Source organism: Plecotus auritus (assembly GCF_963455305.1).
Source record: "Plecotus auritus genome assembly, chromosome: 7".
Lineage (NCBI taxonomy): Eukaryota > Metazoa > Chordata > Mammalia > Chiroptera > Vespertilionidae > Plecotus > Plecotus auritus.
This window is the reverse complement of record NC_137774.1, coordinates 17,894,258-17,907,516: the sequence shown is the minus strand read 5'-3', so window position 1 is coordinate 17,907,516 and position 13,259 is coordinate 17,894,258. Positions and strand designations below refer to the sequence as shown.

Genomic DNA, 13,259 nt, shown 5'->3' with positions numbered 1-13,259 from the left:
TAGTCCTTTTTTGTCTGTGAAGCTCCTGATTTCACCTTCAATTTTGATTGACAGCCTTGCTGGGTACAGTATTCTTGGATTCAGCCCCTTCCTTTGCATGACTTTGTATATTTCATTCCATTCCCTTCTGGCCTGATGAGTTTCTGTTGAGAAATCAGTTGCTAGTCTGATGGGGGTTCCTTTGTATGTAACTTTCTGTCTCTCTCTTGCTGCTTTTAAGATTCTTACTTTGTCGTTGGTGTTTGCCAATTTAATTATAATGTGCCTTGGCGTCGGTCTTTTGGGGTTCATTTTGCTTGGGACTCTGTGAGCTTCTTGGATTTGTGTGGGTTTTTTCTTCCCTATATCTGGGAAATTTTCTGTCATTATTTCTTCAAAGAGGTTTTCTATTCCTTGCTCAGCTTCCTTTCCTTCTGGAACCCCTATTATGCGGATGTTGTTTTGTTTCGTGTTGTCCCAAAGTTCCCTTAGACTCTCCTCCTGCCTTTTAATTTTTTTTTCTAGAAGTTGCTTTTCTTGGGTATTTTTTTCCATCTTGTCTTCTAGCTCACTGATACGGTCCTCTGCTTCTTCTAGTCTACTCTTGATGCTTTCTATTGAGTTCTTTACAGCAGCGATGTCATTTTTCATTTCTTCTTGGTTCTTCTTCATTTCCTCTTGGTTCTTGCTCATATTGTCGAATTTGTCTTCCATTCTTTTCAGCCACCTTATGACCATTTCTCTGAATTCTTTTTCTGGAAGGTTGCTTGCCTCCATTTCGTTTACTTCCTTTTCTGGTGATGCCTGCTTTTCTTTCATATGCGGGCTGTGTCTTTGTCTCCCCATGGTCTCTCTTCTCTGGGTGTCTGGTTATGTAGTTCTCTCTCTCCTGGGTTGATTTAAAGGCACAAAATACAGCACTACCAGGTACAACTCACAAGGCACTGAACAGGAATGTATTCACGATATTAATAACCTCCAATAAAGGTGACCACCAGAGAAAGGCAAATTAGGTGATAGGAGAGAAAGAAGAAGAGGAAAAAAGAAAGAAAGAAAGAAAAAAAGAAAAAAGGAGTGTGAAAATGAAATTGGGAAAAGGGAAAGTAAAGAGAAAAAGAAAAAAAAAAAAGTAAGAGAGACAAGAAAGTGACTAAGAGAGAATGGGGAACAGACTATATATATTGGGGATAAAACTCCAATAGAACAATCACTAATCCCAGCAAATGCCAGCAACAAGTGCCTGGGGATTAGTACAAACTACAACACCAACTAATACGGAGTGAGGCAAGGGAAAGCTGAAGCAAAAAACAAACAAAAAAATAAACAAAAGAAGAATAAGCAAAACAATCTCACAAAAAAGCATAAAAATTGGGTATAATCTACATTCAAGCAAACAACAACAAAAGGACAGAGAGAAGGACAAGTTTATGGATAGCTCAGACAGTGAAGGGAGAGGTGTATGTGGACTTGGAGCAGGGGATTGGAGATTAGATATGTAAGTAGGGTGAAATTTTAACAAGGGGTAAACAGAAAGAATAGGGAAAATCTAAAGCAGTAAAAGGGTAAGATAAACAGGACACTGAAAAGGGGGAGGTTAGGAAGAGAGTGATGGCCTAAAGGTAGAGTTGAGATAGAGTAAAACGATGCTAAAGGAAAGATAAAAATAGAATGTAGAACCCTAATCCCAAAATAAAATGAAGAGAAAGTAAAATGACACTTAAAAAAATAAAATAAAATAAAATAAAATAGCAGTAGTAATAATACGGATTGAAAATAAAAATGTAATAATTAAAAAGGTAAAATCAAGTGATGAAAAAAGAAAAAAAAAGTTTCTTGATTAAAAGATGCAAAAAATGAAAATAAAAAAAAATAAAAAAAATAAAAAAATAAAAGGTAAAAATAAAATGTGAAGTAGTTAAGGTCATTCACTTCCTCTGTTTTTCTGTTTGGCACGCCTGTTTCTCAGTCCAGACAGTATTGCAGTTCCCTGCGATCCACTGCTCTTCGGTGTTGTAAGCCAGTCCTGATTTTAAGCAGGCGGTGTGTCTTAATTTCTCGTATTCCTTTATTTTTGATTACACAAGAGTCAATTTGTGATTCAGCCCCTGGGTGGCAGTGTTTCTGGATTGACTTCCGGGTCTATCTATGGCCTCTCTAGGCAGTGTTAGAGCCTTCTTTCTCTGTGGCACTCTTTCCCACCGGCCTGTGGGAGTGGTCTGCCTCAGAGCTGACTCTCTGATGTTCACTCCCCGCTCCGATCCCCGGGTTCCAGAAAAACAACCTTCCCCTGCAGTCTCCCAGGGTGTCCCCAACTGGGTGATCCTATGTATTGGGCTTAGTAGTCAGAAGCCAGAATTTCAAGAGGAAAAAGCCCAAGTGTGCGCACTCCGTGGCTGCGCGTAAACCCAGGCACCCAGGGAACGCAGGGGCTGCGCGTAAGTCTGGACTGCCTGAAATTCTTAGGGTGTCCCTGCACTTCAGATCAAAATGGGTTGCTTTTTAGAGTGCCCTTCTCTTAGCAGCTCTGAGGACCCCTTTCCACAATCACAGATCACGCCAGCCCCTACAGCCACGGATTTTTCTAGGCACAGACTTCCCTGGTCCTCCAGCTCCCGCAAAACGCGCGTTCCTCTCTCCCGCCGGGACCAGAGACCTCACCTTATCCCAGGCGAAATCTGACCTTTCCGTGGTGGAGTGTAGAGCTCCTCTGAACCCGTGTGCTTGCGCCAGTTGGGGAGCGTTGTTCTGGGGCTCGCAGCTGTTCCTGGGGTGCCGCAGTTGTGGATTCTCAGGCTTCAGATAAGCTCCACTTTCCGGATCAAGATGGCGCAGACTCCGCGTCCAAGCCCGCAGCTCCGGGAGGGGACCCAGCCGCAGTGGGTGCTGCCAGGTCAGGGGAACCCCGTTCAGCAGTCCCCCGCCTCCTTCTGGAATTCAGCTGTCTCCCAACCAGCCAACAAACACTCCTTGTGCGACCCTCAGCTGTTCTTTCTTTCTGCTCCGGGACAAGGCTCAGAACACGTCTGTCTATTCCGCCGCCATTATTCCCCCTTTTAATGTTTTTCTTACTAGTTTCAGAACTCATTGTCTCAATAAGATTTTCTTAAAAGCACCCTTGAAATTGAAAACTGATGGTCACTTTTATTCATTTCGTCTACATTCCTCTACGGCCTCGCCCTTTTATTCTTGGTGCCAGGCCCAGAGTGCCGTCGCTCAGCACATTGCTGACTCCTGGGTGTGTACATGTGGCGAGAAACAACGCACAGTGAAGTCAGAGTATTTTTATTCTGCTGTGTTTTAACGCATTTTCAATTCAAGGCAGAATAACGACAAGGTATTCAAACAATTAGGTTAAATATTTCTTGCTGAAATGTGTAGTTCTTGGTAATTTATAAAATAGAATATGAGCGATAAAACCAATTTAAATGTATATACTTAAAGTTATTTTAAAGCTTTCAACATAAGTTTCCTCTATAAAGTCCTATGAACATATACACTGAGTGGCCAGATTATTATGATCTCTGAACACATAATAATCTGGCCACTCAGTGTGTATATATGTATATATATATTAGAGGACCAGTGCATGAATTCGTGCATGGGTGGGGTCCGGCCAGCCTGGCCAGAGGGAGTGGACATGGGCGGTTGGCCAGCCTGCCTGCTGGTCTAACTCGTGGTTGAGGGGACAATTTGCATATTAGCCTTTTATTACATAGGATTGCATATTAGCCTTCTATTATATAGACACTGAGTGGCCAGATTATTATGCGTTCAGAGATCATAGTAATCTGGCCACTCAGTGTATATTTCTCTATGTTTTATATATTGCTTGTCTACTGAACTTTTTAAAACTCTAACATGAGAAAGAGTTCACATATTCCCATTTTTAACACACTTAGAAATTTAAAACATACATTTTTTCATACAACTACTATGTTCCCTCTGTATTTCTAAGAATCCTTGTATGGCTGAGATTGATTAAAACACTAGCCAGGACCTAGAATAGCCAAAAACCATTTTGGAAAACAAGAATAAATTTGGAGGATTCACATTTCCCAATTTCAAAACTTACTACAAAGCTATAATAATCAAGACAGTGTGACATTGGTTAAAGAAGAGACATGCAAAGCAATGGAGTAGAATTTAGAGTCCAGAAAAAATGCCTACATTTGTGGTCAATTGATTTTCAACAAGGGTTCCAAGACTATTCTATGAGGAAAAGATAGAAAGAAGGTTGCTGTTACAATTGGATAATCCACATGCAAAAGAATGAAGCTGAGGCCCTTAGAGGTTATACACAAGTTAACTCAAAATGGATCCGAGACCTAAACATGAGAGCCCAAACTGTAAAACTCTTAGAAGGAAACTCTAAGAAAAAGTCTCAGATAAAGAGGGAAATCTTTATACCTTGAATAAGGTATTTTTTTGGCAATGAAACCAAAATTACAGCAGCAGGAGAAATAAATAGATGAATTGCACTTCATCAACATGTATTACTTTGTACTTCAAAAGACACCATTCAGAAACTGAAAAGTCAAACCATGGGTTTGCAAATTACTTATCTAAGAAACTTTTTTTAAAGACCACACGAGGGAATGATGTCTTTGCTCTCTGTGCCATGGATGGTGCCTGGCACATAGTAGGTGCTCAGTAAGTGTATTTTCAACAGAAACAGATGTAGTTTGATGACACTCACAGAGCTATTTATAATATGCAAGACAAAATGTGAGGCAAATTTTAGCCGTTGCTTTTCTATTTCCCTCAGTAAAAAGCCTCTTCTCTGCAAACGAAATGCCATTCTATCTGTGCTGCTGTGCAGGCTGTGCTCGCCCTGCGCAAAAATAGGTCCCACCGGAGAGTGCTGCGGTGGGAAGGCTTGTGTCCCCTTTGTGTAGGTGAAAAGCTCCCCGGGCTGTGGTTTTACCAATTAACTTTGTCCAAGAGCTTCCATAGGGTCAGCTAGGTAAGACCTGGCGCCTTCAAATGAGTGTTTTTTTAGAAAAAAGGAAGGAAGGAAGAAACCGGATACCCACCTGCAGGGCTTCTGTGGTCATTCATATCATTTCACTATAATGGGAGCCACTGCATTGGATGTTGACAGAGAAAGAGAGAGAGAGAAAGGGGGTGGGGGGAGAGCACGCGCCGCCTGGGCCTCAGCATTGGCAGCTGCGTGGGAGGCACGCCCGCAGAGCGAGCACATTTAGTAGGAAGCACAGGTGCCTGTGTGTTTTGAAAATTGTTGGAATTCCGATTGCAAAGCACCGTGGGGGAAGGGAAGCTGAACTGTGTAATCCTCGCATCTGTCAACATCATCATTGTCCTGTGGGTCATGTGAGCAATTGGATAAAATTAAGATGCCGGTGATAATACAACTCAGTGAAACCGAGGGAGCACTTGGCTATGGACCCATTTAGAGAGACTGTGCTTTCCTCTCGCGAGCACATTCTCTGTTCTGCCAGCTGTACTCTCCTGCTTAACTATGTCTCCGAATCAAGCGTTGCCATGGTTTCAGGTCAGACCAAAGAGACAAGAGTAAACAATTCCAAAATGATCAAATACCACTGGCTCTTGATTCCATCAAGCCATAGTACACATTATCCCCAAACAGTTTCTCTTGGTCCTATAAGGTGCTCTTGAATTTATAATAGAAATTTATGCTTCAAAATAATCAAACCACGCTGAAAAGGTCTGACTTCAGAGAATATGCTGAGCCACCTAAATTCCTCCTCCCCCGCCTCCCCCAGCTGTGAGCTCTGCACTAGGGAGGCAGTCCTGATAGCCGCTCCGCCTCACCCTCCTGACCTTGGGAGGCGTCTGTCATTAACCCCATTTTGCAAATGAGGCATCAAGACTTTAAGTAACTTTCCTAGAGCCATAAAGGCCAAAGCAGAAATTGAACCCAAGTTGGCGTAACTCCAGACAAAACCCAGGCTCTTTCCACTACAAAATGTTGTCTTCAGCCTCAGGGAATGCCCGGGATGGGTTGAGGTTTCCAGAAAGCCATAATTCTCTCTCCACTCACTCACTCACTCACCAGCTGGTGAGTGCCAGCCTCACACCCAGCCCTGCGAAAGGGACTGGGGCCAGAGATGAGGAATGTCATCCTCACCCTCCCAGAGCTCCAGGTCTCGTTGGGGGGGGGGGGGGTGCGGGGGGGGGGGGATAGAGATGAAAACAACCACAAGGCTGTGCAGAAGTGCTGATGGGGGGAGCACAGGAATACCGAGCAGGGGCCCTGAGGGCGCCCGGGGCAGGGCGGGAGCAGCTGGGAGGAGTCAAAGAGTTCAGTGACGTTTGAACCACATAGTGGAGGATGGATAGGAGATAGTTAGCCAACTATTCCAAAAAGAGGAACAGCCTGTGGTAACAGGTACATAAGGTAGGGATGGTGGGAAGGCATAAGGGGAGATGGAGCCACAAAGAGAGGCCAGGGTCAGATCACAATGGCTCTGCGTAGGCATTTGAACTTGATTCTGTTGCCTCTGGTGGGCTTTCAGAGGGGACGCGATGTGATCCGATGTAGAAACACAACATAGCATCCAGCAAATTCTCTGAGATTCATCTGGGGAACCACACTGTTTGCACATTATTGCTGTTTAAGCCACAGCACCTCCTCTCATACAAGGCCTCTTCTCCAGGTTAACTTTCTGCAAAAGAGAGCATCCATCCTTCAGGAAGAGCTGACCACCTACCAAGGCAGAAGGTACGGCCCTGATCAGAATGCCTGCTGATCGGTTTGCGTTGGTTTGCACCTGTGAGTCTCCTAGCTTGCCGTTCAGGTCTTCATTAACATTCTTAAACATATCAGTTTTGAAAAACAAAGGCTTATTTTTAGTAAATAGCCTGTCTTTGAGAAGTCACCACCTCTTGTAATCACAGTGCTTAGTCAGGACGATCAGAAGGAGATGAGAGAATCCGCAAGCGCCTGCAAGCCCGGGCCTCACTTGGGTCGTCAGGACAAGAAGTTGTCTTGAAGGCCGGGTGCAGGATTAAGGAGGCAGCGTGATCCTTTTAAGATAGCGAGATGACGCAGTTCTTAGTGTGGTAGGCCACATCTCCCAGGTCCTGTGTCCCGTGGGCGTTTGGAGCTCTTACAGATGTTCTCAGACCAGAACAGATAAAAGAGGAGGGGCCTCTGACTGTGCGGGAGAGTGTGTGGGGGGGTGGGGGTGGGGGGGAAATCAGTGATTCAGTGATGTCACCGCGCTCCCAGCGACTCAGTGCCCCAGGTGTACTTCTCAGGGAGGCACGGGACCTTCTGTCAGAGGTTCCCAGAGACATCGTGACACAGACCACGTTTACCTGCTGATATAGTTAAACTGCCCTCCTCTCTGTGCAGGGAAAGACTGAGCCATTATATAGCACTAAGTTAAAGTAAGACCCTGTGCATCATGTACTTTTCAAAAGATGCTGTTGCTTGGTGTAGAGAGGAGTTGACCCCTCATGGAACAGATGATGACACTTTGAGATAAGATATTATTTTTAGCCTCCTTCGGTCCAGCTCCTCTTTTAAAAAAAATATATGTTTTTATTGATTTTGGAGAGAGAAGAAGAGAGGGGGCATGGAGAGAGAGAGAGAGAGAGAGAGAGAGAGAGAGAGAGAGAGAGAGAGAGAGTGTGTTTGGTTGTCTCCCACACATGCCCCAACCAGGGATCAACCTGGATATGTGCCTTGACTGAGAATCACACCACCACCTTTTGTTTTTGTTTTTTAAATATATTTTTATTGATTTCAGAGGAAGGGAGAGGGAGAGAGATAGAAACATCAGTGATGAGAGAAAATCACTGATTGGCTGCCTCCTGCATGCCCCCAGGCATGTGCCCTGGTTCACAGGTCAATGCTCAACCATTGAGCCATGCCAGCCAGAGCCTATCCAGGGCCCGTCCAGCTCCTCTTGAATGAAAACGTACTTTATAACTGACATGCCCATCAGACCTAGAGAAAGTCCTAACTGAGATTTCGGATTTTCAGGTAACTGTGAGGATTCACCCGAGTAACAGAGCAGAGATGGCTTCAGTGCCCGGGCCGTTCTGTGGACTGCTAGCAGGTTTGAAGATTTGGATAGTGTAACGTAAACTGTGAGATCAGTGGCATTTTTTAATACTTAAGTGTAATTAAGATCATAAAAACATGCATCACTCATATACTACTAGGGTGGTTTAATTTGTGTCTGCCTAAGTTATTTTTTTAACACTCCTTTATCTTTTTTTTCCATACTGTGTGTGTTTGAGTGTGTTCTGAGAATTGCTTATATTGGGAAAAGAAATGATTTCCTATAATTTGTCTGGTTAATGCTATCGCATAGAATTTTACCTGTTGCATATGATCAAAATCACGTTTTATAGTATATCAAAAAATTTAACATGTTTACATTGTTTTCATGTTCGTATTCATATTTTATTAAAGCATTGTTTTGTACTTGTCAATTTTATTTCTACATTTTGTTGCATCTCATTTGCTAAAACCAATATGACATCTGCATGGTGTTTTTCCCTAGAAGGTACTGACAATCTCAGATTATACTCTGGGGGGAAATACCTTATATTGTGGCAAGGATCAGATCCATAAGCAGTGTGTTTATTTAGGTTAAAAACCCCTGGGTCGTCTGTCCATGTATTTGTCATGTTGGTCTCTAAGCTGACCCAGGGCAGAAAAGTGTAAGAATTTTAGGAGCAGCTATGGTTTTATTGTAACTTCCTTGATCTCTCTTTTATGGTGGTGGTTTTCATTATGATATTAGTGGGAGCATGTGGGGAAGGACACTCAACACACTGGCATTGACGGCACCATGACCTACGATGAGTCCGATGGACCCCATTTTCACGGTGAGGTCATGTGGTGGTGCTCCCAGGCCTGGATGTTTCAGTCACTGACAGAGGCCAGTGAGCTGTTCAGTGCGATTGGTTAGCCCTGATTTGCAGAGGAAACTGTGAACTGCAGTGGATGGATGCTCACTATGCTTTTGACTGCATTGTGGTGTGCGCAGGGCCCTTTGAGACACTAACCGTCTGGACTGTGGGCGGGGCTGTCATCGTCGGAGCTGCCGTAAAGGACAAGGCCAGACTTTTATTTACACTTCTTCAAAATGCTTTCTCTTTCCCACGCCCAGTTCTATTGTTTGCTGCCCAAGGATTAATTACCCTCTTTTGCACTGTAACTGAGACACGGAGACGATAAGGAAGCCACTTCCAAAGCCAGGGCCACATGGGCCTAAACGCTGCCTCACGGCCATCAGTGGGAGGCCTGGCATTCTGGCACGAAGTCATGGGTGCCCGTCGGCTCTCTGCCTGGTCATGTTCACCCTGACTCCTCCTCCAGAAACGTGTTTCCACCCTGCAAAAGATGAGGTTTTTCTTGCATATACAATAAATCATAGTCCAGCTTAAAGCCTGTTCAGGGGACAGCAAGATTGTAGCAGATGCCGTTAAAACCACCCGTCGGATGAGGATCATGATCTCAGACTAGGATTTGGTACTCGGAGGGAAAGATTAGGGCCACATGATTAATTTAAGTGCTTCTCTACAGATCGTGAAAAGCGGGTTGAAGCTCACCAGATTTCACTAGCACGGTTGTTAGCGGTGTGACGTGAAAACCTTTGTGAATTGCATTGTGTGCTGGACTTGGAACTCCCACTCCAGAATATTTGTTTTCCATGAGTAAATATCAGTAGGTGTTTTGGAAGGTTGCCTGCTATTCTTCCCTTTCCTTATTTCAAGGGTTATGAAATTACAAACACTGGTGAACCTTTGACATTCCCCAGATCCTGTTTCCTCGCCGAAGCGTGTCTTATACATCTGGGAGTAGACGGCTGAAACTTTAGGTCAGTTTGATTGTATGTGATAGGAGTACAGGGCTGACACTAATGTTTCTGTGAAGGCCCTCTGACAAAGGAAGAGAAAGGAAAATTACGCTTGGCGTGTTTAAAATTCCTTACAGAATTGAGCACTGAATACATAAATGGCTACTGAAAAGAAAGGCAAGTGCTTAAGAATTAAATTATAAACATCGTGCCTTATTATACAATCATCTAAGATTTCATCCTTTCTTTTATCTGCTGGGAGATCAGTTGTTCATCACAAGGACCTAATTTAGTTCCATTTCAAGTTCCTATTGGCTGCTGCACCTGGGTCATCCACCTGTGCTTTTTCCGTCTCAACACGTGATTGTCAACAGGTAGTGGTTGGCATGGCCTTGGCAGCAAGCTGAGCAGAAGGAGAGCTATGGGGTCACAGTGGTCTCGGTGTGTGTTCCTGTCCAGCTGCGGGGTGGGGCATGGGGAGGGTTACCATGATGTTAGCAGTCGGTCACCTACGTGTCACGGTTCTGGTGGAGTACCATTCCTGCGTCACCAAGCTGGGAGCCCCTGCAGGGCTCTGACCTCCCCACTCAACAGTCAGCTCCTCGGTGGGCAGCCCTCCAGGGCACCATGGTGGAAAGGAGGACTGAGAGAGGGGGGCAGAGGATGGATGGGCTTGCTTCGGAGTTTGTACAGAAGAATTGACTTGTGATGCAAAGGCATCAGCTCAGATTCAAACATGATCCTGTAAAGTCACATATTAATAGTGATTTTTTTTTCAGAAAAGGCATATGCTTATTGTGGTGGGCAGCCTCATTAAGGGAACCTGCAGAAAAAGTTCAGGAAGAGAGCTGAGTTTGAATGAACAATTAACAGCCCTCTTATTGAAGTGCATCACCATCCTCGAAGGTCTTTCTCCGAGTAGAAAGGAAAGGTAAAACATCAAAACTGGGGGGAGAAAAGTTTCAGAACACAAGGTCATTTTACTCGTGGTTTCCTTTCAAGAACTGTCTCTTCTCAGCTTTCATATTCTGTTCAGAAAGGTCGTCTCTTTTAAGCCTTGTCATTAAAGACAGTTTGTTCTTTAAAGTGGATTATCAAAGGGTGTAGAAATTGCAAGTTACTGAAACTAAAATGCGTGATCAATTTTAAGTCTGCTAACTAAAGCTTCCTTAAAACGGGGTGTCTTATGTCCTGGCAGCCCCTTTGATAAAACCAGAGAGAGGCACATGGTTGGTCAATTCAAAGTAGGCAAAGGAGATAATTAGATAAAACTTCTTTTCAACTATTGAAGTGGCTCTTGGATGTGGAGACTTGATTAAGAAGCTGTGGCGTAGGCTGGAATGGTTTTTGAAAAGTAAAAATTTTGATCCCAGATTTTTACCTGTATTAACATTCTTCACTATATTGTTTTAAGAATGGAATCAAAGTTCTGCTCATACTATGTACCTCTCACATGGAGGAAGAGAAATGGCACTTGTCACATAAGACTGGAGGGGTTTTTAAATCTGGGTCCCTCATCGATATCTAGATCAGTTGAAAATTCCATCTTCAGACATTTCGGTTTTAAGCCAGGATTTTTATCAGGCGAAGGGTTTAACACCGAAGGCCCAAGATGTTGCTGTAGATCAAGCATGTCAAACGTGCGGCCCGCCAGCCGCGAGTTTCACATGTTTGTGTAGATGGTGCTGCTTTTAGAACTGAGTTTAGCCTGGATGTCAGGCTAATAAATGCGCTTCTGTCCTCTCGGGGGTCTCCCGTTCGAGAGAGGTCTCGTGGAGCTCAGCTCGTTGGACACAGGCTGGTGGAGCAGAAAGAGAGGGCTCCCTGGCGAGCAGCCTGACACGGGCACTGAGCTGATGTGCGGTGACGTGAGTGGCACCATTCTGTCCCGACTCCTCACTTCAGCTGGAAGGAAGGAGTTCTCAGGTGGAGGCCACCGATTGGCTTGGTTTCCTTGGGTGGTTTTCTTCACCAATCTGGACCTCACTTTTCTAACCTATAACATTCAGGGTTACAACTAGATCGCTATCTCCCAGACACTACACTTTACCCCTCTAATTCAGTTTCTCAAACTAGTTTTCCATCAGCCCTGTCCTGTATGATTCGTCTCACATTTAGGAAGAATGGCACGCTGTATCCCCTCTAGACGAAACAGATTTACATCACTCAGTCACTCATTTAATAAGTAGTGCTTGGTTGCCTATGTGCTACACAGCACATTAACCACCTCCAATTTAGTTGCTTAAAACAGTAACTTCCCGTCTCTCTCGGGGCTGAGATTGACCAGGCTGAGCCAGGCTGTTCTCACTGGATGTCAAGCCACTGCAGCCAGATGTTGGCAGGGGCAGTAGTCACAGGAGGCTCACTCACAGGGAGACCCTCAAGAGACCAGACATGGCAGTCACCAGCCACAAAGGGAACCGGCATCAGGGGTGAGGACACGGGCCCGGCCGTGTCACAGGATCTGGGGCCATCTCTAAGCTGCCACACCCTGTAGGAAAGAAACCTGCCTACCTGTCTTGTACCTGGAATCTGTCCTAAAACAATTTGGTCCATGGAATCATTTTTCTGGGGTCCAGGTATGTTATGATACAGATTTCTTCGAAATATTAATTCGAGAAGCTGAAATCTAGGTGATGGCTGAAACGTGTCTTCCTCTGCAAAACCCTGTGAATCTGTGTTTAGTTCTGCAATCACGGGTTCAGTGATGGACTTGGAAACACTGCTTGGGAAGCCCCGACGTGGGAATTTCAGCAGGGCCATGGCTTCCTCTGATTCCTTCCAAAGGTGGTAGTAACGGCCTTCGTGTGTTCTTTCAGCTCCTCTCTGTGCGGGGCTCGGTACGCATTGCTTATCGTAATTATCGCAGCGAGTGTATCGTCACAAGGCCCACCGGAGCCGAGCCCTGTGCTTAGCACGGCTTCTCCTTGGTGGAGATAACGGGCATGTGGAAGGGCCTGAACTTGATGAGGCTGGGAGGGCAAACCTCCTGAACCCCAGGACACTTAACAACGACTCAGCCAAGGAGAGCATCGCCATCCAGATAAACAAATGCATCAGCCTCCCAGTTGCCCTTAGCTTTCCTCAGCGGCTGAGTTCTCCCTCTGTTGACGCCGCTTAGCCCAGCTCCTGGCCCTCACCGTTCTCACCTTGAACCTGAGTGGGGAGTATAGCCGTGTAGAGGAAACCTGGGCCACCGCTTTGCCCTCTAACTCTCCATTCTCACTGAACGCTGTCGATGACTAAATGGTCAACCCAGCCTGGTGATCAGCATGTGTTTTGAAAGCATCCGATCGATTGGTTTGCCTGGATTACAGCTCTGTTAGCCGCAGAGCCTGGCAGTTGAAGGGTGAAAGGAAGATGGAAAAGACTCCGTTTCCTTAGGAGGAGGAAATATTCTCAGCGTGGGAGACAGTCCTGAGAAGCTGGTACTTTTTGCAGAAGTATCTTGACATCAACTGAGATTCCTCAGAAGCAAGA

The 13,259-nt window shown here is 45.0% G+C and overlaps 1 protein-coding gene across 2 annotated transcripts in view; it reads left to right on the top strand.

The window, feature by feature from the left end:
- Window positions 1–8,411, top strand: part of CEP112 (centrosomal protein 112) — a 329,147-nt gene extending 320,736 nt beyond the window's left edge. For both annotated transcript variants that reach the window (XM_080679644.1, XM_080679645.1), the window contains 2 exons: window positions 6,618–6,682; window positions 7,952–8,411. In XM_080679644.1, the coding sequence (XP_080535770.1) occupies window positions 6,618–6,682; window positions 7,952–7,955 (69 nt within the window). In that variant the 3' untranslated portion in view covers window positions 7,956–8,411. The remainder of the gene's footprint in view (window positions 1–6,617; window positions 6,683–7,951) is intronic.
- Window positions 8,412–13,259: the final 4,848 nt, after the last annotated feature.